This window comes from Trachypithecus francoisi, unplaced genomic scaffold, assembly GCF_009764315.1.
Source record: "Trachypithecus francoisi isolate TF-2019V2 unplaced genomic scaffold, Tfra_2.0 Lachesis_group7, whole genome shotgun sequence".
NCBI classification, from domain to species: Eukaryota; Metazoa; Chordata; class Mammalia; order Primates; family Cercopithecidae; genus Trachypithecus; species Trachypithecus francoisi.
This window is the reverse complement of record NW_022681472.1, coordinates 99,709,988-99,735,686: the sequence shown is the minus strand read 5'-3', so window position 1 is coordinate 99,735,686 and position 25,699 is coordinate 99,709,988. Positions and strand designations below refer to the sequence as shown.

General features: G+C 63.7%; 6 protein-coding genes across 30 annotated transcripts in view; 4 read left to right on the top strand and 2 right to left on the bottom strand.

Annotated features, from left to right (window-relative positions):
• Positions 1–7,833, top strand: part of ARHGAP39 (Rho GTPase activating protein 39) — a 151,877-nt gene extending 144,044 nt beyond the window's left edge. For 2 of the 4 annotated variants that reach the window (XM_033203092.1, XM_033203094.1), the window contains 6 exons: positions 305–397; positions 3,841–3,914; positions 4,586–4,785; positions 5,515–5,606; positions 6,146–6,315; positions 6,396–7,833. In XM_033203092.1, the coding sequence (XP_033058983.1) occupies positions 305–397; positions 3,841–3,914; positions 4,586–4,785; positions 5,515–5,606; positions 6,146–6,315; positions 6,396–6,590 (824 nt within the window). In that variant the 3' untranslated portion in view covers positions 6,591–7,833. Of the gene's footprint in view, positions 1–304; positions 398–3,840; positions 3,915–4,101; positions 4,426–4,585; positions 4,786–5,514; positions 5,607–6,145; positions 6,316–6,395 lie in introns of those variants that run through there. The other 2 variants (XM_033203093.1, XM_033203095.1) reach the window with 2 other exon arrangements.
• A 63-nt stretch (positions 7,834–7,896) lies between these two features.
• Positions 7,897–10,769, top strand: CUNH8orf82 (chromosome unknown C8orf82 homolog). 3 transcript variants are annotated; one of them, XR_004435369.1, is made up of 4 exons: positions 7,910–8,250; positions 8,913–8,961; positions 9,197–10,027; positions 10,348–10,769. XR_004435369.1 is itself a non-coding variant. In XM_033203127.1 (3 exons), the coding sequence occupies exons 1-3, from the start codon at positions 8,095–8,097 to the stop codon at positions 9,640–9,642; spliced, it is 651 nt and encodes a 216-aa protein (XP_033059018.1). In that variant the 5' UTR covers positions 7,910–8,094; the 3' UTR covers positions 9,643–10,769. The 3 variants fall into 3 exon arrangements, 2 of the variants coding, with proteins under 2 accessions (XP_033059019.1, XP_033059018.1); XM_033203127.1 differs by having other exon boundaries at positions 9,197–10,769; XM_033203128.1 differs by having other exon boundaries at positions 7,897–8,250; positions 8,913–10,765.
• LRRC24 (leucine rich repeat containing 24) lies at positions 9,911–14,611 on the top strand. 2 transcript variants are annotated; one of them, XM_033203107.1, is made up of 5 exons: positions 9,911–10,027; positions 11,944–12,173; positions 12,267–12,545; positions 12,708–12,876; positions 13,577–14,611. In XM_033203107.1, the coding sequence occupies exons 2-5, from the start codon at positions 12,003–12,005 to the stop codon at positions 14,509–14,511; spliced, it is 1,554 nt and encodes a 517-aa protein (XP_033058998.1). In that variant the 5' UTR covers positions 9,911–10,027; positions 11,944–12,002; the 3' UTR covers positions 14,512–14,611. The 2 variants fall into 2 exon arrangements, with proteins under 2 accessions (XP_033058998.1, XP_033058997.1); XM_033203106.1 differs by lacking the exon at positions 9,911–10,027 and having other exon boundaries at positions 11,863–12,545.
• Positions 11,814–19,135, bottom strand: LRRC14 (leucine rich repeat containing 14). 13 transcript variants are annotated; one of them, XM_033203115.1, is made up of 5 exons: positions 18,939–19,134; positions 17,682–17,801; positions 16,924–17,363; positions 16,149–16,733; positions 11,814–16,060 (listed from the first exon to the last, which is right to left on the bottom strand). In XM_033203115.1, the coding sequence occupies exons 3-5, from the start codon at positions 17,250–17,252 to the stop codon at positions 15,493–15,495; spliced, it is 1,482 nt and encodes a 493-aa protein (XP_033059006.1). In that variant the 5' UTR covers positions 17,253–17,363; positions 17,682–17,801; positions 18,939–19,134; the 3' UTR covers positions 11,814–15,492. The 13 variants fall into 13 exon arrangements, with proteins under 13 accessions (XP_033059006.1, XP_033059005.1, XP_033059002.1 ...); XM_033203114.1 differs by lacking the exon at positions 18,939–19,134 and adding an exon at positions 18,451–18,932; XM_033203120.1 differs by lacking the exon at positions 17,682–17,801 and adding an exon at positions 17,990–18,043 and having other exon boundaries at positions 14,951–16,060; positions 16,924–17,277.
• RECQL4 (RecQ like helicase 4) lies at positions 19,094–25,652 on the top strand. 7 transcript variants are annotated; one of them, XM_033203091.1, is made up of 21 exons: positions 19,099–19,279; positions 19,345–19,378; positions 19,488–19,582; positions 19,807–19,947; positions 20,230–21,003; positions 21,101–21,227; positions 21,528–21,659; positions 21,743–21,835; positions 21,913–22,049; positions 22,458–22,541; positions 22,613–22,786; positions 22,868–23,047; positions 23,230–23,371; positions 23,461–23,723; positions 23,797–24,085; positions 24,159–24,288; positions 24,371–24,540; positions 24,608–24,788; positions 24,865–25,027; positions 25,149–25,257; positions 25,382–25,652. In XM_033203091.1, exons 1-21 carry the CDS (start codon positions 19,196–19,198, stop codon positions 25,504–25,506), a joined length of 3,627 nt encoding a protein of 1,208 aa, XP_033058982.1. In that variant the 5' UTR covers positions 19,099–19,195; the 3' UTR covers positions 25,507–25,652. The 7 variants fall into 7 exon arrangements, 5 of the variants coding, with proteins under 5 accessions (XP_033058980.1, XP_033058979.1, XP_033058981.1 ...); XM_033203088.1 differs by having other exon boundaries at positions 19,098–19,279; positions 19,345–19,947; XR_004435365.1 differs by lacking the exon at positions 24,371–24,540 and having other exon boundaries at positions 19,094–19,279; positions 19,345–19,947; positions 25,382–25,643.
• The window catches only part of PPP1R16A (protein phosphatase 1 regulatory subunit 16A), a 45,990-nt gene continuing 40,364 nt past the window's right edge, over positions 20,074–25,699 (bottom strand). Inside the window, exon 15 of the transcript XR_004435367.1 lies at positions 20,074–20,089. The gene's annotated coding sequence lies outside the window, so the exon portion shown is untranslated. The remainder of the gene's footprint in view (positions 20,090–25,699) is intronic.

Below are 25,699 nucleotides of genomic sequence, written 5' to 3'. Positions count from 1 at the left end.
GCTGCCATCCAGAGGGCAGAAGCTGCCTGCTCTCCTCCTACTCCCCAGACGCCTTCCCTGCACCTCTACTCAGGCCAGTACGGGCACAGCAGCTTCCCAGCCCACAGTGCTCAGAAGGGCCCCTGGCACCTCTTTGCCATTCACACACACAGCCACGTCCCCCCAGACACGCTCAGCCCCCAGCCAAACAGCGTGAGCCCCCAACAGGCCCAGGGGCCTGCTCACCGGCCAAGTGTGGGAGCTGAGTGGGCGCTGGGTCCTGGCGTTGTGTTCTGTGGTCCTCATGGTTCTCTTTGCTCCCCAGTGACACAGCACATAAAAGAGCTCCTGGAAAGAAACACTAAGAAGAAGTCCAAATTGAGAAAGAAACCCAAGCCTTATGTTGAAGAGCCGGATGGTAGGGCCTCTCCCCGCAGCCCCTGGGCGCTGCGTCTGCACAGCTCTGCTCTCCAGCCTCGGCCGCCTGGCCTTCTCTTCTCTAACCGCTTCTGGGCGGGGGGGATGGGGCCACTAACCTCAGGCCTGTGGCCTCCTGAGCGAGCTGGAGGGCCCAGGTGACTGACTGGACCCCTGGAGAGGTCAAGCCTGTCCACACCTGTCTTGGTGGTGCCCAGAGTCATTTCCAACTTGCTTGCTGGGTTCTTGATGGGGTGGGGGCATGAGGACTTGCTGGCCGAGGGCTACTGGAGGTGCCCCCAGGTGAGCGAGTGGGCCTGACCCCCACAGGGAAGTTTGCAGGTGGAGAGGTGTGTGGTGCCCTGCAGACAAGTACCCCTCAGCCCTGTCTTCCAGCCCAGGGCTGCCCCTGGGCCACAAGAGCCAAGCCTGCATTCAGAATCAGCAAGGAGTCGTCCCCTGCTTTGATGGTGGCCCCCAGAAGCTGGGAGAGGGCTTCCCCACCCTCCCCGCCAGCACCCTTCCCACCACCCACACTCACAGCTTCCACCTCTCCACCTTCCCCCAGGCCCTGGCTCAGGAAAGCCCTGTAAACCCAGGGCTGTGCCCTATTGAGAGCTGTGCTGTCAGACCATGTCAGCTGTGCACACACACACACACAGGCTCCCAGGGCCACCCTCCCCGCTCTGCAGTGTGGTCCTGCCACACTTGGTGCCTCATGCCCACTCGTCTGTCTAGAGCTCCGTCACCACCTCTCTGCTCCACTTCACTTCCTTTGAGACCACTTGACTTAGGCACCCCTTCCTCGAGGAAGCCATCCCTGACTGCGTGCTGCCTATGCAGGCCCAGAACAGGCCAGCAAGCTTTCTGTGGATGAGGTTTGCTTAGGGCCAACTTCGGGGCCAGCAGGAGGCTACAGGAGCATGAAGGGCCCTCGTGGGGAATGCCAGGATGGCATCTGCCGGGCTAGGGACTTGTCCTCACCCTGGCGCCTCCAAGGCTGCCACCAACAGGTCTGTGCCAGGGTACAGTGACCCAGTCCCGAGTCACCCAGCCTGGTCTCACCCAGGACCCTGGGAGAAGAGGGCTAGCTGCAATGTAGGGGTGAGATTCCTGGTCACAGACATCCTCAGACCACTCCATCTGGGGCAGCGTAGAAGGAGCTCTGCACTCCTGCCTGAGCTGGTGTCTGGTGGCCTGAGAGCTGGACCAACACCACTGGCCGTAAAAGTCTCCTGGCTGCAGCCAGGCGGAGCAGGGAGCAGACTTCCCTGTGCCTGGAGTGGAGCCCAGTGGAACACTGCAGCCCAGAGTGTGTCAGCACCAGGAGGCCCTGGTCACACCTGGCGACCTGGGAGACCTGTGACCTGATCCTGTAGCTCTAAGGTCCCCGGGGCAGGCCTGGCCACCGAGCAGAGCAGCACAGACCTTAGGAGAGCTGCTGCTGTGGGTCCCTCCATGGGCAGCCATCCCACCTGGGCTTGCCTGCAGCTGGAGGGGGATGGAGATGAGGGCTGAGGTCAGGCAAGGTCAGATCAGGGCAGTGGGCTCAGAGCAGAGCACCTCACACAGGGGAGGGTCTCCCTGGGCTGGCCATGAGCACTGCCCACTCTCACACCACAGGTCAGCAGACACCTTGGTGCCTGGCCCTGTGCATGATGCAGCGTGAGCTGCAGTCATCCCCAGCTTTCTAGACCTTAGGGCACAGGCAGCCTGACCCCCAGAGTGAAGCTGCAGGTAGGATAGTGTGGCCTCGGTCCCTGGCCTACCGAGTACACTCGTGACGCCGGCAGCTGCCTGCTGAGCACTGCATGAGACAGGCGTTGTCACGGTCCCCATCCTACAGAGGAGTAAACTGAGGCACAGAGAGATTGCATCATGCTCCCCATCAGCTGAGAAGCGGTGGTCTCGGTGTGTCCCAGTCACAGACTGTTGGAGGGTGTCCTGGTCCCAAGCAGGCTGGGGCTGGGTGTTTGTCCCACCAGGGGCCTGGGGACAGGAGATCAGGGCCTGTCTTCCCGCAGGGACAGCAAACAGGAGGCCCGGCCCTGCCATCTGCCCCAGGCCCCCCGGCCTAGTGACTCCACGTCCCAACTGCTGAGCTGAGGCCCTGGGTTTCTGCCACCTTCTTGGGGCTCTGAAGCCTGGGTCCAGTGTGTGTGGGCACCATCCATTCTAGAAAAACGAGGGTACCTCACAGCCTGCCTGGAAGGCCCAGACCCTTGGTCCCACGCTGGAGGCTGGGGCCAGATCCTCTGCCAGGACCTGCGGCCCCAAGGACCATGACAGATTTCCTAGGACCTAAACATCTATGAAAAAAAAAAATTCATTTTGGTTACTTTAGAGTAACCAAAGAGTCTTGTTAGCAGTCACATGTCAACTCCTCTGTGGCAATTAGAGATGGACTCAAGACATGTGTGTATTTTCTGAACGTGGTCCAAGGACCCCTTGTCCTCAGCTGTCCACCAGAAACTGCTCCTTCAAAGAAGACAAAGACGTTCCGATTGGGGGTCAGGATCCAGAGGCCCCCCCTCACCCTGCCAGGCGGTAGGCTCTGGGTACTGGGGCAGGTCTCATGTCCAGAAGCACAGGGTCCTGTCCAACTGTCCAAGGTCCATGGCTCCCCTGGTCCCAGACAGCTTCACTTGGCATGTTCTCTCATCTGCTTCTTCCCGACCTGGAGCAGGAAGGTGCTGCGCCTTCCAGACCCAGCCTGGGAATCCTCTCCCCTCTGGCACTTTCCCCTGGGCCCTGTGTTTGCAGACTCCCCAGGCTGAGGTCCCTGAGTCCCTCCCCAGGTGCTGACTCAGGCACACTGCCCCTCCCCTCAGGGACGGTGCTGTCAGGGGCTGAGTTTTAGAAAGCCCCTCCCTTGAGAAAGGAGACTGGGCCCTCTCATTGCCACCTTAGTCCTTCAGAAGAGCCCAAAGGTGGTACTGCAGGCCCAGGGCTGCAGCAGAGTTGGGCTTGCTGTCCAGATGGCTCAGTGTCTGCCTCCCCCAGCACTGGCTGTGGGTGCTGAGTAGGTGGAAATGACTCCTCCAGGGCTCCTGCCCAGAGCCCAAAAGCCAGGGAGGGGCCTGAAGCAGAGAGGAGTCAAATACCTGGACAGCTGCCTGGTCAGGCCCCAGCGAGGGAGCAGTGGGGACTAGAGGCCCTCAGACCCAGGTCCTTCTCTTCCTGTTCCTGTGTGGCCGTGGGAGGGTGGGTGGAGCTGCCAGAAGGGTTCCTCCCCAGCCTGTCCCTCCGCAGGCGGGCACGTGCTCCTTGGGTCTGTGCTCTAAAGGACACTGCCTGAGAGAGTGTGAGGACCTGCTGCGCTGGGCAGGGGGTGGCTGGGGCCCAGCCCCCCAGGGCCCTTGAAGGAGCTGCGTCTGCTCACCTCTCTTCTGGCCCCACACCCACACATCCACAACAGGTTGATCGGGTCCCATTTCTTTCCAGGGGTGGCGATAAGCACATATGCCAAGTACTGTTACCACAAGCTGCAGAAGGCAGCCTTGACTGGGGCCAAGAAGGTACGGGTGCGCCTGGGGGGCTGGGGAGGGCAGGCGGGGACACAGAGACCCTTGGTGGACAGCCCCAGGAGCCCCGCCTGCAGTTTGGTGTGGGGCAGAAGTGCAGAGGGTGCCACACAGAGCCCACCTAGGTGAGTGGTGGGGTGTGCCAGGCCAACCCCGTGTTCCGACCTGTACCCTCCCCCAGGGGCCCTTCCCAGGCCCAGACTTCCAGCTCAGGAGCAAGGCAGGTAAAGGGCTTCAGTCAGACTGCACCACAGGACCTCATTCCCTGGACCTGTCCCAAGAGCCTGGCCCCTTCCCCACGTCGTCTTCTCTCTGATGCACTGCTCCCATCACACCCCTCCCCAGGGCTCTCAGCCCTGCCACAGACTTCTGGAAGTTTCACCCCAGCTCAGCCAGCTTGGCCTGTGCTATGCTCCCCAACAGCCCTGGCCAGCCCAGGGGACACTCCCACCTTTCCAAGGGACCCTGTGAGCTGGTGCTGTAGACAGTGACTCTGGCCAGGGAGCTGGGCTTGTCCGTAGCTCTAGTTGGAGCCAGGAGTTCACAGGGATGAGAGGCGGGGAGGCAGAGCCAGGGGCAGCCCAGGAGGAGTTAGGGTTTGGGGACGAGGAGGGCTGGAAGCAGGACGGCCAGGCCAGACCAGGACGGAGCCTCTGTCTTCACAGGGGCTGAAGAAGCCCAACGTGGAGGAGATCCGGCACGCCAAGAATGCCGTGTTCAGCCCATCCATGTTTGGCAGCGCACTGCAAGAGGTCATGGGCATGCAGAGGGAGCGCTACCCTGAGCGCCAGCTGCCCTGGGTGCAGACACGGCTCTCTGAGGAGGTGCTGGCGCTCAACGGTGACCAGACAGAGGGCATCTTCAGGTGCCACGGCAACCCTGGGTGCCGGGTGTGGGGGCCACAGCCGTGTGTCCACCATGCATCTCTGGCATGCAGGGGGGCCATTAAGCCTCCGACCTGCTGGGCTGCTTCCGCACCCCCTACCAGAGAGCAGATGGAAGGCTGGGGCCACAGTGTGGAAGCTGACCCCGAGGGTGTGCAGGCCAGGAAAGAGGACAGGACTCATTCTGAAGAGACAGCACAGCCAGCCAGGGAGGGCGCCCCTGCAGATGGCCACCAAGGGTCCAGAGCATGCTTGGACACCAGCCATGGGCAGCCCAGGGTGTGAGCCTCAGATGACAGGCAGCCCTCGTCTGAGAACAGGGATGGCACAGGGTGCCACCCACTCCCGTGACTCACCTGTCAGGGCAAGGGGTACCTAGGCCCCAGGAGGGCAGCTGGGGAAACTGAGGCTTGCAGGTTGAGCCCCAGTGATGCTTTGGTGAGGGCATCCACACAGGGAGCCGGCAGGGGTCCAGGGAGGGACGGTGGCCTGGGGAAGCACCACACTCGGACCCAGGTGTGTGGGGCAGGAATCCTGAAGAGTGCCATCCACCCAGGTTCATGGGAAAGAGGCCAACCAGGGTGGCAGGGGGTCCTGAGGTTTCACTCCCTCCAGGGGTCAGCAGGGGCCGACCGGAGGGAGTGTCCAGGTGGAATCATGAAACCGCAGCGCAGGCTCCTGTTGCCTGAGACCTGCCCTGTGCCCTGCAGGGTCCCTGGGGACATTGATGAGGTGAATGCTCTGAAGCTGCAGGTGGACCAGTGGAAGGTGCCCACAGGCCTGGAAGACCCCCACGTCCCTGGTGAGTCCTCCACACTGCAGCAGAGCAGGCCTAGCTCAGGTTGTGGCTAAGGGGTCCGTGTCTCCGCCTCTGGAGTCCACCCTGATCCTGCCTCCTGCCCAGTGATATGATGGCTTCCCAGTCACTTCCAGCACATCCTCCCTCCTGCCCACTGCACAGTCTCCCCAGGTGTCTGCGGGGCACCCCGAGGCCTGCCTGTGCAGCACAGCCCACTCCCAACCTGCTGCTCTCTGCCCTGTGCCCTTCCGCCATGCCTGCTGTGCAGACACCCCCTCACAGCAGCTGCACAGACTCCTGAGAAAAACCCTATTTGGCACGTCTCTGCTGGCGTGACCCCCATGCCTCCAGGATCAAGTTCGGGCCCCTAGGAGCTGAAAGGCCCTCTGGGGTCCGGGCCCAGCCGGGTCAGATGGGCCCGTCCAGAATGGGCCGGCCCTCCCAGCCTGTCACCCACAGCACCCCTCGTGTCGGCCACAGAACCCCACTTGGCCCGGGGTGCCCGCCGAGCAGGCCCGCTAAGCCCCGTGCTGTGTCCCCAGCATCCCTGCTGAAGCTGTGGTACCGGGAGCTGGAGGAGCCCCTGATCCCGCACGAGTTCTATGAGCAGTGCATCGCGCACTACGACAGCCCCGAGGCGGCGGTGGCCGTGGTGCACGCGCTGCCCCGCATCAACCGCATGGTGCTCTGCTACCTCATCCGCTTCCTGCAGGTACTTCCCTCCCCGGGGGTCCCCGCCGCTTCCCCCTCCCCGCCGCCGCCCCTCCGCGCCCACCCTCGCTCCTCCTCCAGGTCTTCGTGCAGCCGGCCAACGTCGCGGTCACCAAGATGGATGTAAGCAACCTGGCCATGGTGATGGCGCCCAACTGCCTGCGCTGCCAGTCCGACGACCCGCGCGTTATCTTCGAGAACACCCGCAAGGAGATGTCCTTCCTGCGCGTGCTCATCCAGCACCTGGACACCAGCTTCATGGAGGGTGTGCTGTAGTGGGGGCGCCCGGGGACAGGAGGGACGTCCTGCCGCCCCGAGCCAGGCCGAACCCCGCACTCGCTCTCCCGGCAGAGGGGCCAGAATCGCCCGGCCCAGCCCTGGAACCCCCTCCCCGGCCCCAGGCCCCTGGCCCCGGCGCTCCCCACGTCTTCTGCCTGGTCTGAGGGTGCAGTCAGGGCAGAGCAGCGGCGGGGAGGGCGCCTCTGGCCCCCCACCTCACGGCCAGTTCCCGCGGGCACCGCCTCGCCCTCCGCTGGCCCCAGGTCAGCTCCGAGAAAGTGCCTTCAGTGCCTTCAGTGTCCTGGAGCCGAGCGACACTGCCCTCCGTGGGGCCGGGCTGCCTCCCCGTGGCTCCTGCGCGTCCTGGCCTGGGCCTTGCCCAGCCGCCCCCGTCTCCTTCCCTTCCTCCGGTCCTTGTCCTGACCTGCAGCTCTTCCCAGCCCCGGGGGAGCTTCCCGACCTGTCCCGCCTCCTCTCCCTTCCTCGGCCCGTGGTCCCCAGCTGGTGACTGCTCAGGAGTTTGGGGGCTCCAGGGCAGTGGGCCCGGGGTCTGGCAGGCTCTCGGTGGGTGGGGTGGGGGCCCCCAAACCAAAGTCCTCTGGGGTAGGGGGCAGGGCTGGGCAGACATTCTGGGGGCAGGGTGGGGGAGGGGCGAGAGTATTTTTTCTTCGTGTAACTATAAATCCAGAATCCTGCATCGCAGCCCACCTGTGTATAGAGATATAAATAGAGGGAAAGATATAAGAACTAAATTTGCTAATGACATAGTTTTAACCTAAATGCTATTTATCTCTGAGCCGTCCCCGTCCTCCGTGCAGAGGAAGTTGAGGTCATTCCTTCTTTTTCTTCTCCGATCTTTTTTCTTGGCTTCTGACCAAAAACCAAGCTCTACCCCATCCCGGTCCCCGACCTGCAGCTGACGAGCGGGAAGACGCCGGGCCCGGGACTGCCTGTTCTCGAGGCCAGAGCTGCTGGGGGACCGAGTTTGTACATTTTCCATTTTGGAATTTTGAGTTCCAATTGTTGTAAAACTTAATTTCTCCCCATTTTTTATATATATATTTTTTAGAGTTCCGTTTTTATTTATTAAAAACAAAAGGCCCAGCCCTGCCGAGGCCCGGGCGGCGTCCTCAGTCGGGTGGCCCCGGGGCCTTTGCGGTCCCGCCCGGCTCAGACGCTCGCCCCGACGCATGGACCCGAGAGGCGACGACGCGAGTGAATAAAGTGCACATGGACCCTGCGCCGTCTCCTGTTCCTTGTGGGCGCGGCCGGGGGCGGGAAGAGACGCGGGGCCGACCGGAAGGGGCGGTGCCGGGTACGCCACTCGGAAGGCCAGGGCGGGCGAGCCCCCGAGGCCAGAGGGAAAGGGAAGAACGCCAGGCCGGGGTCGCGAAGGCGGGCGCCGCCGGAACGCGAGGCGCGGGACTGCTGCGGGCGGGCGCGCGTTCGCGCGGCACCGCCTTCGGCGTGACCTGCTGGCTGCTTCCGGCGCGGGAGGAGAATGTGGTCGCAGTGCGGGGCGCTCCGGAGCCTGGCCTTGGCGCTGTCGCGGGGAGCCCGGCCCTGCAGCGGGGATGGGGGCGTTTCCTACACGCAGGGGCAGAAGCCTGAACCCCAGACCCGCGAGTATTTCTACTACGTGGACCACCAGGGCCAGGTGGGAGGGGGCAAGGCCGTTGCTCGAGGGGCGGGGCCGGGGGAGGTGCCTGTGGGCGGGGCCGGAGGCGAGGGTTTCTGTGGGCGCGGCAGTTGCCCGAGGGGCGGGGCCGAAGGGAAGTCCCACGTGGGTGGGCGGGGCCGGGGCGGTGGGCGACCTGGTCTCCGCAGAGCTGGAGGAGCGCGCGCTGGGAAAGACGGGGAGCTGGGTCGGTCCGGCTGAGGCTCCTCCACGGGCCGCGTCCCTGCTGCGTCGTGCAGCTCCGGACTCTGTCCTGCAAGCCCCCAGCCCTGGCGCTGACTTCTCGCCGCTACCAGGGAGACACCCGGGCCGCCCCGCATTTTTTTGGAAGCCCTGTCAAAGGCAGCGGCTTGTCCGGGAGGAAGCAAGCCAGGTAGTCTCCGCGGAGGAGATGACACAACTGATTACAAACTTGAAAAGAGGGAAAAGGTGCGGGAAAGACTTGACTGACCAGGGAGCAGAAGTGCACATAGATGCAAAGAAGTCGGCAGGGCCCCCAGGTTTACCTTCCACGAGCCTCCCTGCATTCGGCGTGCACAGACAAGCAGGAAAAGTGGGCTTGGGCCGGTTCAGGACCTCCCGAGCTTCGCAGCCTCCCCCTACACACTGGGACTCATCATGGCCCGGCCCTCTGTTTGCAGCTTTTCCTGGATGATTCCAAAATGAAGAATTTCATCACCTGCTTCAAAGGTAATGTTGTGCCTTCCTCCCCAGCCCCTTCTTTCTCCCTTCGGGCAGCCCCGGATGGGCTCCCCGACTCTGCCGGTGGGCCCAGCGCACCAAGGAGTGGGCGTCCTGCGCTCAGGAGCCCCGCTGAGTGAGACCAGGCGAACCTCTTGCCGCCGGCGCCTGCCTTCGGTGTGGTCCTGGGCCCGGCAGCCTTGGGAGCCCAGCGCACTGAGCATCCGCGCCCTTCATCCCCCAGACCCGCAGTTCCTGGTCACTTTCTTCTCCCGCCTGAGACCCAACCGCAGCGGGCGCTACGAGGCCGCCTTCCCCTTCCTCTCGCCCTGCGGCAGAGAGCGCAACTTCCTGCGCTGCGAGGACCGGCCGGTGGTCTTCACGCACCTGCTGACCGCGGACCACAGGCCTCCGCGCCTCTCCTACTGCGGCGGTGGTGAGGACCTGGCCGTGCCCTTCGAGCCGGCGCGTCTGCTGCCCCTGGCCGCCAACGGGCGCCTGTACCACCCGGCGCCGGAGCGTGCGGGCGGCGTGGGCCTGGTGCGCTCCGCCCTGGCCTTCGAGCTCAGCGCCTGCTTCGAGTACGGGCCCGGCGCGCCCGCGCTGCCCTCGCATGTGCGCTGGCAGGGCCGCCGCCTCGCCCTCACCATGGACCTGGCCCCGCTGCTGCTCGCGGCTCGGCCGCCCTGAGCGGGGCCAGGGAAAAGGAGGGAGGCCGCGGGCGCCCCTCACCCCGCTCCCGCGGGACCCCACGCCCCGGAAAGCCCGGACCACCCGCACTCGCCACAGCCTAGTGCGCCTGCGCACCCCGCCCCCCCAACCCATCCGGCGCTGTCCTTGGTGCTGCCGCGGCCCGGCCCTCCCGGACCCTCCGCTCCCCACGGCGCGCGCCCCCCGCGCACCCGACTCCAGCGCCCTCCGGATTGGCCCGCGCTGGAGACGTCAGGCCCAGGCGGCGGGCGCGGGACTCTGGTGCGCGTGCGCGAGCGTCCCCCGCCCCCTCCCAGTCCGGCCGCTGCTCGGACCGGGGCCGCCACCTGCACGGCGGGGGAGCCGCTCGCCGCGGGAGCGTCAGGTGAGGGGACGCCCGGCCCAAGGTCACCAGGCGTGGGGGGACTGGGGGGTCGGGGACCACCCCGGCTCTGACCCTGGTGCGCTCCGAGAAGGGCGTGAGTCTTGGAGGGGGATGGGGAACGCGGAGGCCACGCCCTCCCTGAGCCTGGCCGAAAACCGACCTGCGCTCGTGGGTAGCAGAGGAGACCGTGGGGGATACAGGCACCGGGTCGCGGTGCTGCAGAGGTGCGCAAGGGCCGCCCAGAGAACAGCTTGGGCCTCGCACTGTGCCCTAGGCAGCACAGGGCGTTCCATCCTCTTCCCTCCCCGCCTCCCACACAGAGGGGCGCCCAGGAGGCGGTTACAGTCGTCGCGGAACCCTTCGTGTGACACCCGGCCCCTGCCCAGCGGATTAGGGGGTGTCCTCTGGTAAAAGGATTTCTGGGCTTCTTCCAGCCTGGGGCCCTCATCCTGCTCTGGCAGGCCTTTCTACACCAATCTGCATCTGGGGGGGGGTCAGCGTGAGCAGCAGCGCCCTGAGACCTGAGGCCAAGAACCTTCTCCACTTGAGAAGCCTTTCTGCTGGAGGCTGACTGGGCCAGGCCTGGAGCCACGTACCAACCCTTTTTACCCAGGGGATGGATCCCAGGGGCCCAGATAACGCCCCCAACTTCTTGGGGTTCACACGCATCTTGAGACATCTGGGAACTGCCTCTGCCTGGGCCAGAGCTATTCCATTAAAACTTTATTGCTGTGCTTATTTATCTCTAGTGACTTTAAATAATCATATGAGTTACAATTTAGGGCACGATTTAAACACCAAGGCCACTTGGTCCCATCCCTTTCCACATGACAGCTCGGCAAAGAGGAAGAGCTGGTGGACAGACAAATGTTTGGGGAGGCCTGCCAGATGAGGCTGGGAGACAGGACACCTGCAGCCCTGTCTTCCCTGGCTTCGGGTAGGCTGGCTGGCTTAGTCCAGATCCCTGCTTTTAAAATTGGGCTCCTTGTTCCTGAAACCAGACCCCAGCCTTCCCATTTCTTTAGGGTAAGTACATGTATATGGTCCCCCAGCAAACTCCCTGCTCCTTGCTGACCTCAGAGGTCACACTGCTCCCAGAGCCCACTTGGGAGGCCACACCAGAAACCCAATTGGTGGCCCAAGGCCCCCCCTACCCCAGCTTTCCCAGGGCCCCATCTGTCCCCAAAGACAGGATCCCTTTCTGGGGGCCAGCATGGGAAGCACAGACCCATGGCTCCTGAGCCGACTTTTCGATTGTTTTTCTCATCCCCCAATTCTCTGACAGGTTGTCTGAGAAAAAGACCCAATTCTAGTTAAGCTGGTCCCACCCCTAGGCCAGGAGCAGGTGCTGGACAAAGCTGTGCCTTGAATTCCCTGGGGCTCGTAGCTCCTCTGAAGCCAGCTCTGCCTGGGCCCCCACAGGATAACAAAGAGGCGTGTCTGCCCAGGGCCTGTTCTCCCCTTCCTAGCCATGCTTGGGTAATGGGGCCCCAGGCTTTGTCACCTAAGCAAAGTTCCCAAGCCCATACCCTGTACTTCCAGCTTCTTGCACCCTAGAACCAAACAGCAACCACTTGCCTGGGGGTAGAGTCGGGGGCAGCAAGTGACACACATCCATGTCCTGAGCAGGAAGCTCCTGACCTGCCGGGCACGGGTGGAGGAGGAAGAGAAGGTGACAGGGTTGGGTGGCTCTCCCTACATGGTCACATCCTGTGAAGAGGACACCAGGAATTCTAAATTCGAACCTGATGCCCCAGAGCTTTAAGAAAATGGTTTTGTCAAAGGAGAAAACCGAACGTTTTATTAGTTTCTTGAACCGATTTGTAGCGTCAAAAGTTAGACGCAGGTGCAGGCCTCCATTCCATCTATGGGCTGGCTCTCGACTGCCGAGACTGGCCTGCCAACCTATGTTTCAGGAGGGCACGCGTCCGCGGCTGAACCGCGTGAGGGCCGGTGAGGAGCTGGGCCTTGGGAGATGGCCCCGGGGGCCCCCGCGCTGCTGCTGCTGCTGCTGCTGCTACTACTACTACTACTGCCGCCCCGCACCGCCGGCTGCCCAGCAGCCTGCCGCTGCTACAGCGCCACAGTGGAGTGCGGCGCCCTGCGGTTGCGTGTCGTCCCGCTGGGAATCCCGCCAGGGACGCAGGTGGGCACCGTGTGGAGCTGCGGGAGGACAGGGTGCCCCCAGGGAGAAGACCCCCGCAGCGGGGTAAGCGCCTCCCCTTTCCCCGGCCTGCAGACACTGTTCCTGCAGGACAACAACATCGCGCGCCTGGAGCCAGGAGCCCTGGCGCCGCTGGCCGCTCTGCGGCGGCTCTACCTGCACAACAACAGCCTGCGCGCCCTGGAGGCCGGCGCCTTCCGAGCGCAGCCGCGCCTGCTGGAGCTGGCGCTCACCAGCAACCGGCTGCGCGCCTTGCGCAGCAGCGCCTTCGCAGGCCTGGCCCAGCTGCGCGTGCTCTACCTGGCGGGCAACCAGCTGGCGCGGCTGCTGGATTTCACCTTCTTGCACCTGCCGGTGAGCGCCTGGGGTCTGAAGGGGCGGGATACTCCATTATGGTCGCTCGCCCTGTAGGGCTGGAGTCGTTAGAAAAGGCAACGTAGTGTAGCTTGGTAAGAAGGGGGGCATGCCCCCAACCTCGGCGCCCTTTTTCCTCACGATCTGCTGTCCCTACTTCAGCGACTGCAGGAGCTTCACCTGCAAGAAAACAGCATTGAGCTGCTGGAGGACCAGGCTCTAGCGGGGCTGTCCTCCCTAGCACTGCTGGACCTCAGCAGGAACCAGCTGGGTACCATCAGCCGAGAGGCGCTGCAGCCCCTGGCCAGTCTGCAAGTCCTGCGCCTCACAGGTACTTCTTCCTCGGAAAGTGTCTCTGTCTTGGCCAGGTAGTGACAGTAGGGAACAGGCTCATGTGTGGAGGGGCTTTGACAGCAACTGGGCAGCAGTCTGGAGGGCCGCACCACCGCCTGCAGCCACAGTGGAGGGCTGCGGGAATGGGCGTGCTGGGGGATACAGCTCAGGCACCCTGCCTGAGGAAGAAAAGACAGGAACCACACAGGGTGACTTAAGAGTTGAGGATTCTGCACACTTTTAGGCCCTCAGAGGGGAGGCAAAAATTGCAAAGGAGAGAAACAGCTGATCAGGACTGGGGACATTCCCGAGAGAGCATCCAAAGACAAGGCTGAGAGGACTTGTAAGGTTTCAGTGCTAGTGAGATGCCTATGTGGACGCCCAGGTTCCTAAAAACAGTGGCACTTGTTGCAGGAAGATTTGAGGAGCAGGTGCTTTCTCAGAGACTGACGCAGAAGTGATCTCTAACAGGCAGGCATCACAGAGCTATAGCGGAGGGGGGCGGGGCGGGGGTGAAGGGCTGCCGCCGCCCCAAGGAGCTTGGGGTGAAGGAAGGGGTGGCAGGGGCCTTGGACTCCGTGTGAAAAGGCTGTGGTAGGTGGGAAAGAGGCCCCTGCCCTGGCCCGCAGAACCCCAACTGCACAGGCTGTGTTGTAGCACCATCCTCAAACCACCTGCCTGATGCTGCTCTCCCACAGAGAACCCATGGCGCTGTGACTGCGCCCTGCACTGGCTGGGTGCCTGGATCAAGGAGGGCGGCCAGCGGCTGCTCACCTCCAGGGACAGGAAGATCATGTGTGCAGAGCCCCCCCGCCTTGCGCTCCAGAGTCTCCTGGATATATCCCACAGCAGCCTCATCTGCATTCCGCCCTCTGTCCACGTGCAGCCGCTGGAGCTCACAGCCAACCTGGGTGAGGACCTTCGGGTTGCCTGCCAAGCCTCCGGCTACCCGCAGCCATTGGTGACCTGGAGAAAGGTGCTCCAGCCTCGCGAGGGCCGGCCGCGAGCCCAGGCCCAGCTAGAAGGCGGGGCGCCGGGCCTGGGCGGACACTCGGCATCCGACACGGGCAGCGGCATGCTCTTCCTCACCAACATCACGCTGGCCCATGCCGGCAAGTACGAGTGCGAGGCCTCCAACGCTGGTGGCGCTGCCCGCGTGCCCTTCCGGCTCCTGGTCAACGCGTCCCGGCAGCAGCCGCAGCAGCCCGCGCAACCGCCGCCTCCGGCCGCCCGCCCCGCTGGTCGCGAGCCCCGGCCCGAGGCGGGAAGCATGGCCTTCCGCGCCCTGGGCCTGGCCACGCAGACGGCCATTGCGGCGGCCATCGCGCTGCTGGCGCTCACGGCGCTGCTCCTGGTCGCCATGATCTGTCGCCGGCGCCGCAGGCGAAAAAAGGCGCGGGGGCCGCCGGGGGAGGGCGCGCTGTTCGTCAACGACTACTCGGACGGCCCCTGCACGTTCGCACAGCTAGAGGAGCTCCGCGATGAGTGCGGACACGAGATGTTTGTCATCAACCGCTCCAAGCCGCTCTTCGCCGAGGGTCCGGCGGAGGCGCCCGCGGACTGCGGGCCAACAGAGGGGGCGGGGCCGGGACTCCGCGTGCCCCCGCCGGTCGCCTACGAGATCCACTGCTAGGGCCGCGGGCGCGGGCAGATGACGTGGGCGCCGGGGATTGGCCGGCGCGGCCTCGCACATGCTCCGTCAGTAAAGGTGGAAGCCGCGCAGTGTGCGGTGAGTCGTGTGTGGAACGCGCCGGGAGCGTTGCCCTCGGGAATCCTGGGGTAGCAATGGAAGGTGGCCAGGGAGGCCCCAACACCTCCCTTGAAGTTCTTCCGAAAAGACATCACCCCAACCTCCAGCTCTGCAGGGGGGTCCCTCGCTGGCCCTGGCCGGCCACAGTAGGATCTTGGGCCTCCGAAAGGTGGAAAGAGCAAGGACTGGCCGGCAGTGCAGACGGGGCCGCCCTGCGGGCAGGCTGGATGGCAGTTGTTGCCCAGTGGCCATGTTGGGGGTGGTGACAGCAGAGATAAGGATAAGGCCGACCAATGTGGACAGAAAAAAAACCAGCCATAAATTCAATTTCCAGGCACATTTGTACCTTGATGACCCCCTCCAGCCCGAGCCCAGCCCAGTGGGGTGGCTGGGTAGCAGGGCAGGGAACACATAAGAGGCACGAGTGCCTGGGGACCCCAGCCTCCCTGAAGCAGCCTCTGTCCAACTTCAACCCCAGAGCACTGAGCTCTCAGTAACGGGATGGGAAAGGCTCAGAGAGGCCATCATCTCTCTCAACTCCCAAGTGGGATCCCAAAGCATTTGCACAAAGGACCAGGACCCCAGAGGGCAGCCAAATGCAGCCAAACTGAGCAGGGCAATGGAGGCTTGACATCCAGCCCTGGGGCCCACAGACGGTCAGCCAATCATGGAGCAAGTGCAGGGAAAACCGCGTGGGGCACTGCAGAAAGCAGGGGAGGCTGGAGGTGTGCCCAGAAGCAAGGCAGACCCCGCCGGAAACCAGAAACCAGTGCTTTTGTGACAGGTCTCCACCAGGGTCCAGCAAAGGCCCTGCCTACCTAGAGAGACTGCAGGGCGGCCTGTGTCCCACCCAGAGCTACTTCATCATAGGCTGAAGTAGTCTGCAGCCAGTCGCCCGTAGATGTCCGTGGTCCAGAGCACATGGGCACGGCCTGAGGCTAGAAGCAGCTGATGCAACTCTGCTTCTACGCGGGCAAACTTCTCCTCATTGATGGAGGCCTCCAGCAGGACAGAGGCAGGCGGTGGCCAGGGCAAGCCCTCATAGCAGTCCACAGGGAAGGGGTGCACCACAGTGCGCAGCTCAGCCTGCACCGCTGAGTCCCGCAACAGCTCCTTGAGGCCCGCCATGGACAGTGGGTTGCCATAAAGGCCAAGGTACCGGAGACTGGCACACCGAGTCAGGATGGGTAGTGTGGCCAACAGCTGGGTGTCTGCAAGCTGGCACTCAGTCAGCTCCAGATGCAGCAGTGTGGCTGCTGATGCCTGCAGCAGACCCTGGAAGGGTGCCAGCTGGCTGCCAGACAGGTCGTTACCACTCAGGTCCAACTTCTTGAGGTGGGCAGCATGGGGGCTCCGTGCCAGGAAGCGCAGGTCCTCAGGCAAGAGAGCACAGAAGGCCAACTCCAGGCTCTCCAGGGGGCTCTGCAGGGTGCTACAGGGGACACAGGGGTCACAGACAGGCAGAGCCAGGGAGGGTCCCTACAGAAGGGAGGGGCAGGGCAGTGGTGGGGCCGGCTCACCTGAGCAGCTGGTCCAGCCTCCCTGAAAGGAGAGAGGAGCCCATGCTGAGCTCGCGCAGACAGGTGAAGCGGCCCATCTGGGCAAGGAAGTAGCGGAAGTTGTCCTCGCCATCCACGGAAGGCTGCCTCGAATCCCCATGCACATAGTGGAGCCGCAGGCTGGCCAGGTGCTGGAAGCGAGCCACGTGTGGGATGATTACAGACAGACCACGCAGGCCCAGGTTGTTGAAGCGCAGGTCCACCCGGCGCAAGCAGCCTGCATCCAGAAGCTGCAGCAGGGCCACGGTGTTGCGCATGGGCAGGTCCTCAGCTCGCAGGTCCCGGCAGCAGAGCCGCAGTGGGCTGCCCACGCTGCTTCGGAGTGCCTCCCGCAGGAACGCATAGGAGGCCCGGTTCACCCGCAGGTCCACACGCACCTCCACAGGGACAGGGGCTGGTCCAGGCTCTGTGGCACCCCCCTGCTGCTGGGCGATGCATGTGCGAGCTACGGCAGCAGTACAGTCCCACATGCTCATGGTGCCAGGATCCTGTTCCACACCATCATCCAAGAGGCCTGTCATGTCCAGCACCCGCAGCGCATGCTTCCTGGGAGTAGGAATGGTCTGAGGAAGGGGTCCAGGGGCAGGGCCCATACCCCCTCCCAGCCAGCTTGGGACAGGAGCAACGCGCCTGCTCCTGTATGAGCTCTTGCTAACTTTACGACCCAAGCCTAGAACCTTCTCAGGGGACCCACTTACACACCCCTGGCCTGACAACCCTTCAGATAAGTCCATACCTGCAGAGGGGCTGTGTGCTGGCCCCAGGCTCTGGGGTGTGGAGCCGGGCAGTCAGCCCCAGGATAACGGCCTGCATGCTCTCAGTGCTAGGCCGCTCCTGCAGGAGGGCACGGCTGCAGTGGGCACACTCCTGTAGCAGCTGCTGGAAACTGAGCAGCGGGAAGGGCCATGTGTGTACCAACTCGCGCAATACCACTGTCTTCTTGTCCATGAAGGCCACCTTGAACAGCAGGGGGAAGAGTTCGCGTGGCAGCAGGGGCAGGGCCTGGCAGGCAGCTGGCTGGCACTGCAGCACCTGCCGCGTGCTCAAGAACACAAGCGTGTGCATGGCGCTGGGCCGGGCAGACGGCCACCTGCAGGAGAGGGACTTCAGCAGGGAGGAGAGACCCTAGGCCACTACCAAGCCACACACAGGTGGTAGGAAGGCCTAGCATAGTGCCTGAAACAAAGTCAGAAGTTAGCAGAGGCCACGGCACACACAAGCACCTATTAGATGCCTAGCGCTGGGCTAGGTGCAGTGAACTGGCAGACAAGGTCACAACTCAGCCCCAGCCCTCCAGAGGCACAGGACTCTTTAGGGAAACCAAGCGTCAGGCAGTGTGATGTCGTCGACAACTCACTTGCTCGGGTGTGCTTTTGACAGATGCCTGTTGCCTTGCAGGGCCCCCCATGGGTACTTCAGGCCTCCCAAAGTACGAAGCTGCTTCACAAAACCTTCTTCAAAACCTGAGTAAAGTCCAGGCCTCTCCCCACCAACCTTCATCAGCATTAACGTTGATGGGGCACTCCAAGGGGTCAAGCCACCAAATCACGTTTCCCTCCCCTCTCCTCAGAGGCTCTCCAGGGCTACCCTGGGACTCCACAAAACAACAAAGAGCTGGAAGCACAGATGCAGCTTCATAAGCAGCAGGGCAGGTTGAAAAGACCGAGACCCAGGGAACACTGAGTCCAGATGATATGGCCTATGAAATCCAAGCCTTCAATATAAGCCCCCACGCAAAAAAAAAAAACTATTCTCCAGAGTGTCACCAAACACGGAGACCCCTGAAAGAAAGCAACCCTCACCTTTGGTGGCTCTTACCAGTGGCCTAAAACCTCTCCCTCCTTCCTGGAGAACCACTGTGGAAAGAATAAGTCTTATGTGGGATTCCGAAGGCGCAAGGCTACAGATTGCTCAGACAAGGCAAAGAAAGCTGCCTAAGCAGCACCCAAGCTGCAGAGATGCGCGCGAACACACCCGAGGCCACAAGGTACCTGTGACACAGGGTGCCAGCCCTGCTGCTGACTGCAGCATCCTCAAAACTAAATCGCAGCCATCTCTCTGTGACAGATTAGAAAATGAAGGCCTAGGCCTGGCCCAAGGTCACAGCCTGAGTGACAAGTCAGGGAAGGGGTCTGGGGAGGCCACTCTGGCCCAGGGCCCTTGTTTTTGCCGACTTTTCCACATACAAATAAGTCCTTAACCGCTTCCTGAAAAGTCCCAGACACCAACCCTCGGTCTCATTCTCAGATCTCAACGGTCATACCTCGCTCTGACAGGACAGACCAACTGAGCACCTGTCACGGGAGGACACGAAAGCAGACGGCCTAGCCACCAAGGGAGGCAGGCACCTCCGTGCGACACCCCCGCCCCTCCCGCCGGCCACGGGGAACGCGTCGGTCCTCGGCTGCCTGCGTTTCGAAAAGATGCCCCCGCCCAGCTCCTCTGGGCCTCGAGTGGCGGGAGACGCTGGTCCCTCCGCTCCTTCGCCTCCCAGGCGGGGCCTGCTCCTCCAGGCCAGGTGCGTCTCCCACCAGGGCCTGACGCCGCTCCGACCGGCCGGGGGACTCCCAATCCTTCCCGGCCCGCTATGGCACCGCCCGGGCTCCTGGCTTCGGCCCCGGGCTCCCAAATGCAGCTACTGCCTCCCTCAGCCGCGCTCCCTGAGCGACCGCCGCCCTGCCCCTTGCGGCCAGGCAGGGCCAGGGACGTGCGTCGCCCCACTCCGACCCCCGCCTAGCAACCCGCGCTCACCGGTCCCGCAGCTGCAGCCACCGCCTCCGGCCCCGCCTAGACCGTCTGCCGCGCCTCGCCCGGCGCCGCGGCGCCCCGCGATGACGTCGACGCCTCCCATTGGTTGGTTGTCCAGGGCCCGGCGGACTGGCTGCCTAGTCGCGGTGGCCCCGCCCCCGGCCCGCCGCGCGCCTGCATTGGCTGTTGGCCCCAGCGTCGGCGGCGCGGGAGATTCGCTGGACGGCCGCTGGACGCAGCGGAGACCTGGCCGGCCCGCCATGGAGCGGCTGCGGGATGTGCGCGAGCGGCTGCAGGCGTGGGAACGCGCGTTCCGGCGGCAGCGCGGGCGGCGGCCGAGCCAGGTACGGGATGCCCAGGGGCCGAGGGGCTGAGGGCGCGGCCCGCGGCTCACGCGTTCCCTTTATAGGACGACGTGGAGGCGGCGCCGGAGAAGACCCGCGGTGAGCGCGCGGCGGGGCGGCGGGGGCCCGGGTCGACGGAGGCGGGAGGACGCCGGGTTGGCGGGGGCCCAGGCTCCACCCTGACCCCGCCTCCCGCCCGCCCACGCAGCGCTCTACCGGGAGTATCGTACTCTCAAGCGGACCGTGGGCCAGGCAGGCGGCGGGCCTCGCAGCTCCGAGTTGCTCCCCGCGGCCGTCGAAGAGGTATCCAGGCCCCGCCACCCCAGCCTCCTCCCACTTTCCTGTTTGGCGGAGTGGCAGGAGCCACGGAGTCGCGGCCAGGCCTCCGTAGGGCACAGAACTTGGGAGGGGGACTGAGCAAAGTGAAGACGGGCCGGACCTCGCTCCAGGTGTGGGAGGGGTGGCTGGGAGCGCTTCTGCTTCCACACCAGCCTTTTTCTGGCCTGCGCCCCTACTGTCTCCTGCAGGCACCAGAGTCCCACTGCTGGGGGCCCCACCTGAATCGGGCTGCAACCCAGAGTAAACAACCTACGCCAGGGCAGAGCTGCCAGGGGTCGGTGCCAGACTACGGGCAGCGGCTCAAGGCCAATCTGAAAGGCACCCTGCAGGTGAGGAGTTAGCAAGCAGTGAGTCCACACTAGGTCCAGAGGTGCTTCTGGCCCGGGGCACTTTCTTGTCACTCTTTGCACACAGATAGGTACAAGCTCCTATGCCAACCAGGGCACGAGTCTCCACGGAGCTTCTCGGGGCCTTCGCCCTTGACTTCCTTTCTAGTCCAGCCTTGTGATAATTAGCGTGCCCTACGATTGAGGGTGGGGACTCAGGCAAGTTTCAGAGTCTACAGAAGTCCAGGGGCCTGAGTTTCTGCTGCCATTCTGTTCCCTTCCCAGGCCGGACCAGCCCTAGGCTGCAGACCCTGGCTTCTAGGAAGATCCTCATCCAGGACGCCCACCCCAAATCCCCCAGGCACAGGGCCTGTCCCTACCTTTGCAGAAAAAGTCAGCGATGAGCCTCCACAGCCCCCTGGGCCCCCGCCAAGGCCAGGCCAGCTGCAGCATCTGCAGGCATCCGTGAGCCAGCAGCTGGCCTCCCTAGATCTTGACTGGTTACAGCGATGTCACAGTGAGATCCCAGACTTCCTGGGGGCCCCCAAAGCCTGCAGGCCTGGCCTAGGCTCAGAGGAATCACAGCTTCTGACCCCGGGTGAGTCAGCTGTCCTTGGTCCTGGTGCTGGCTCCCAGGACCCAGAGGCTTCAGCCCTCCAAGAAGTCAGCATCGGTGCAGGGAGCCCCCAGCCCAGCAGCAGTCGAGGCAAGAAGCAGAGATGGAACAAGGAGCTCTGGGGGAGCCCTGCACAGGTCCAGCAGCAGAGCAGCCAGGCTGGACCCCCATCGGAAGGGGCTGGGGCTGTAGCACTTGAGGAAGACCCTCCAGGGGAACCTGTACAGGCACAGCCACCTCAGCCCTGCAGCAGCTCGTCGATCCCCAGGTACCACAGACTCAGCACCTACAGTCAAGCTAGGGTGGGGAAGGCTGAGAGCACAGCCCACCTGCACATCTCTAGGCTGGCCCGCCATGATAGGGGCAATTATGTACGGCTCAACATGAAGCAGAAACGCTATGTGCGGGGCCGGGCACTCCGTGGCAGGCTCCTCCGCAAGCAGGTAAGACAGCGACGGACTGGGACAGGCCCTCCCTTTCCCTCCCCTCAGCACCCCCACATGTCCCATCCAGTGACCCTCCTATGTGGGCACCCTTCAGGCATGGAAGCAGAAGTGGTGGAAGAAAGGGGAGTGTTTTGGGGGCGGTGGTGCCACAGTCACAATCAAGGAGTCTTGTTTCCTGAATGAACAGTTTGATCACTGGGCACCCCAGTGTCCTCAGCCAGGTGAGACATCTGCCCTGGAGGGTGGGTTTGGCCAACACTGTGGAGAGAGCACGGTACTCTTTTGGGGGATACTTCTGTTCCAAGCAAAAGACCTTCCAGGTGCCCCTGGTCCAGGCCCTACCCTGGCTTCCCCAAAGGAGGGTGGCAAGGACGAGGATGGGTGTCAGCCTTTTATGCTTTGGAAGAAGTAGTGCAGAAGAGGGGCACTGCCTGCTGCCAACCTCTTTGGAGGAAGAGAAGGTTGTGCCCAGTGGTTGTTTTGCTTGGAGCTCCCATTCCACCTTCTCTTGCCTGCTCCAGTAAGTGAGGAAGACACAGACCCTGCTGGCCCTGAGCCGCTGGTTCCTGCACCACAATCTGTGCCTGGGGTGCCCAGCCTGGCCTCCACCATGCTGCCACTCTACTCCCTGGGGCCCTCAGGGCAGCTGGCAGGTAAGCAGTCAGCTTCTGGCCCAGAGCCTTTACTGATAGGTTGGTGTGCCTTAAGTCATGGTGGTCAACACCTGTGTCTGCAGAGACGCCGGCTGAGGTGTTCCAGGCCCTGGAGCAGCTGGGACACCAAGCCTTCCGTCCTGGGCAGGAGCGTGCAGTCATGCGGATCCTGTCTGGTGAGCGTGGCTGCTGGGGCTGAGGCCGGGCTGAGGCCAGGCTGCAGAACCCCGCTGCTGACTCGCACCCCACACAGGCATCTCCACGCTGCTGGTGCTGCCTACAGGTGCCGGCAAGTCCCTGTGCTACCAGCTCCCGGCGCTGCTCTATGCCCGGCGCAGCCCCTGCCTCACGATGGTCATCTCTCCCCTGCTGTCACTCATGGACGACCAGGTGTGCACACAGGGCCCTGGGCACATGTACACACCCAAGAACCAGCACTTGTGACTCCTAAGGGCAACTGCTACCTCTCCCCTAACCGCTCCTCCCTTGGGAGCTTCAAGGTATCTGTGGCCTCAGTCCCAGTCCTGGCAGCAGGTCGAAGGCAGCCCAGCTCCACAGGCACCACCACCACCCCTACAGGAGCTGTGCTGGGAAGGGAGCCCTCCCCACTGAGTCTGTCTGCTGTGGGGCTCCTGGGCCAAGGCCCACAGGTGGCTCTAAACCCTTGGCCCTAGGACCCAGGACCTGGTTCTCCACTCCCCTGAGGGCCTAGGATGGACATGGCAGCAGCTCTGGGATGACCTGGGGGAGGGCCAGGGCTGGGCTGGCCTATGACGGCCATTGCTCCTGCATTTGCAGGTGTCTGGCCTGCCACCGTGTCTCAAGGCAGCCTGCATACACTCAGGCATGACCAGGAAGCAACGGGAGTCTGTCCTGCAGAAGGTGGGTGCCTCATGGGCCTAGGGGTGAGGGAGGCAGTGCCTGGGCTGTGCCTCTGATCTTGTTGCCTTCAGGTTCGGGCAGCCCAGGTACACGTGCTGATGCTGACACCCGAGGCACTGGTGGGGGCAGGAGGCCTCCCTCCAACCACGCAGCTGCCTCCAGTTGCTTTTGCCTGCATTGATGAGGTCCACTGCCTCTCCCAGTGGTCCCACAACTTCCGGCCCTGCTACCTGCGCGTCTGCAGGGTGAGCCATATGTGAACTGGGGTGGGCGGCTAGGGCCAGGATGGACTGGATGGCCTCACACCACCACCGCCTCTGGTGCAGGTGCTTCGGGAGCGCATGGGCGTGCACTGCTTCCTGGGTCTCACAGCCACAGCCACACGCCGCACTGCCGGTGACGTGGCACAGCACCTGGCTGTGGATGAAGAGCCTGGTCTCCATGGGCCAGCCCCAGTTCCCGCCAACCTGCACCTTTCCGTGTCCATGGACAGGGACACAGACCAGGTGGGTGTGTGAGCCCTGGGGACCCTGCAGGGCCCTGGCTCCCGACTGCCCACGCTAACGGCTCCTCACCCCCCACGGCCCACACCGACCTCTCCTCACCGCCCACGGCCCATGCTCAACCCCCACTGCCCATGCCGACTGCTCCTCACTCCCCACGGCCCACGCCGACCACTCCTCGCCAGGCACTGTTGACACTGCTGCAAGGCGAACGTTTTCGAAACCTGGATTCCATTATCATTTACTGCAACCGGCGCGAAGACACAGAGCGGATCGCTGCGCTTCTCCGAACCTGCCTGCATGCAGCCCAGGGCCCAGGGCCTGGAGGTGAGGCACAGACAGGGCTGGTGTCCCCGTGGACCCACCTTGGGCACACATGGCCCCTCCCACTGACCATCTGCCTGTCTTCCCCAAAGGTCGTGCCCCCAAAACCATGGCCGAGGCCTACCACGCGGGCATGTGCGGCCGGGAACGGCAGCGGGTACAGCAGGCCTTCATGCAGGGCCAGTTGCGGGTAGTGGTGGCCACGGTGGCCTTCGGGATGGGGCTGGACCGGCCAGATGTGCGGGCTGTGCTGCATCTGGGGCTGCCCCCAAGCTTCGAGAGCTACGTGCAGGCCGTGGGCCGGGCCGGGCGTGATGGGCAGCCTGCCCACTGCCACCTCTTCCTGCAGCCCCAGGTTGGCACCCCCCCAACTGCCAGTGCTCAAGTCCCCAGTGCCCCACCCCACCCTCATGATAGTTGTCCCGCAGGGCGAAGACCTGCGAGAGCTCCGCAGACATGTGCATGCCAATGGCACAGACTTCCTGGCCGTGAAGAGGCTGGTGCAGCGCGTGTTCCCAGCCTGCACCTGCACCAGGCCGTCCCCAGAGCAGGAAGGGGCCATGGGTGGAGAGAGACCTGTGCCCAAGTATCCCCCTCAAAAGGCTGAGCAGCTTGGTGTCCACCAGGCAGCCCCAGGACCCAGAAGGACCTGCGTGGGCCATGAGCGGGCACTCCCAGTACAGCTTACCGTGCAGGCTCTGGACATGCCGGAGGAGGGTGAGGAACCTGGGGTAAGGCACGGGTGTGGATGGGCTGTGCCCACATCCCCTGAGCCCTGCTCTGCCCACAGCCATCGAGACTTTGTTGTGCTACCTGGAGCTGCACCCATGCCACTGGCTGGAGCTGCTGGCGACCACCTATATCCACTGCCGTCTGAGCTGCCCTGGGGGCCCTGCCCAGCTCCAGGCCCTGGCCCACAGGTGAGCACGCCCTGCCCTGAGTTGGAGGCAAGGTTGGAGAATCAGGGCTGCTGGCCACATGTTTCCTTTTCCCTGGGCACAGGTGTCCCCCTTTGGCTGCGTGCTTGGCCCAGCGGCTGCCTGAGGACCCAGGGCAAGGCAGCAGCTCCGTGGAGTTTGACATGGTCAAGCTGGTGGACTCCATGGGCTGGGAGCTGGCCTCTGTGCGGCGGGCTCTCTGCCAGCTGCAGTGGGACCGTGAGCCCAGGACAGGTGCGCCCCGCCCCACCCCACCCAGCCCTGGATGCTGCCTGCCTGCATCTGACATGCTTTCCGGCAGGTGTGCGGCGCAGGACGGGGGTGCTGGTGGCGTTCACGGAGCTGGCCTTCCACCTTCGCAGCCCAGGAGACCTGACCGCTGAGGAGAAGGACCAGATCTGTGACTTCCTCTATGGCCGTGTGCAGGCCCGGGAGCGCCAGGCCCTGGCCCGTCTGCGCAGAACCTTTCAGGCCTTTCACAGGTTGGGAGGAGGCGGGAAGGGCCTGGGACCATCCACCCTCCCGCAGTCATCAGCTCTGATGGGCTCCTCCCCACAGCGTTGCCTTCCCCAGCTGTGGGCCCTGCCTGGAGCAGCAGGATGAGGAGCGCAGCACCAGGCTCAAGGCCCTGCTCGGCCGCTACTTTGAGGAAGTGGAAGAGGAAGCACAGGAGCCGGGAGGCATGGAGGACACACAGGGCCCTGAGCCAGGGCAGGCCAGAGTGAGTACAGTAAGGTCAGGAAGCACATCGGGGTTGCATGTTCCTTGGACTCCATGGGGCTTGCTGTGTGGATGTAGTGCCACAGTAGCTCAGAGGAAGCCTGATGTGCCTGTCCACACAGCTCCAGGATTGGGAGGACCAGGTCCGCTGTGACATCCGCCAGTTTCTGTCTCTGAGGCCAGAGGAGAAGTTCTCGGGCAGGGCTGTGGCCCGCATCTTCCACGGCATCGGTGAGGCCTGGGAGGCTCCACCCAACGCAAGCTGGAGCTGGGGCTGGGGCAGGTGAGGCCTGGGACGCTCCACCCCATGCAGGCTGGGGCTGGGGCTCATGGCTGTGTCTTTACTCCACGGTAGGAAGCCCCTGCTACCCAGCCCAGGTGTACGGGCAGGACCGGCGCTTCTGGAGAAAATACCTGAACCTGAGCTTCCACGCCCTGGTGCGCCTGGCCACAGAAGAGCTCCTGCGGGTGGCCCGCTGATTGCACTGCGTTGGGGGATGTCGGGTAGAGCTGGGGTTGTCTGCGGCTAGGGCAGTCACTGAAGCCCTGGGCAAAACCTGTTACAGGGTGTGAGGACGAGGAGACTCCAAAATGCAGATATAAAGTGCTCACATTGTTTTTATGGGCCCTCCTGGCCAATGAGGCAGCCCCCAACCTGGGGACAAGCACATCA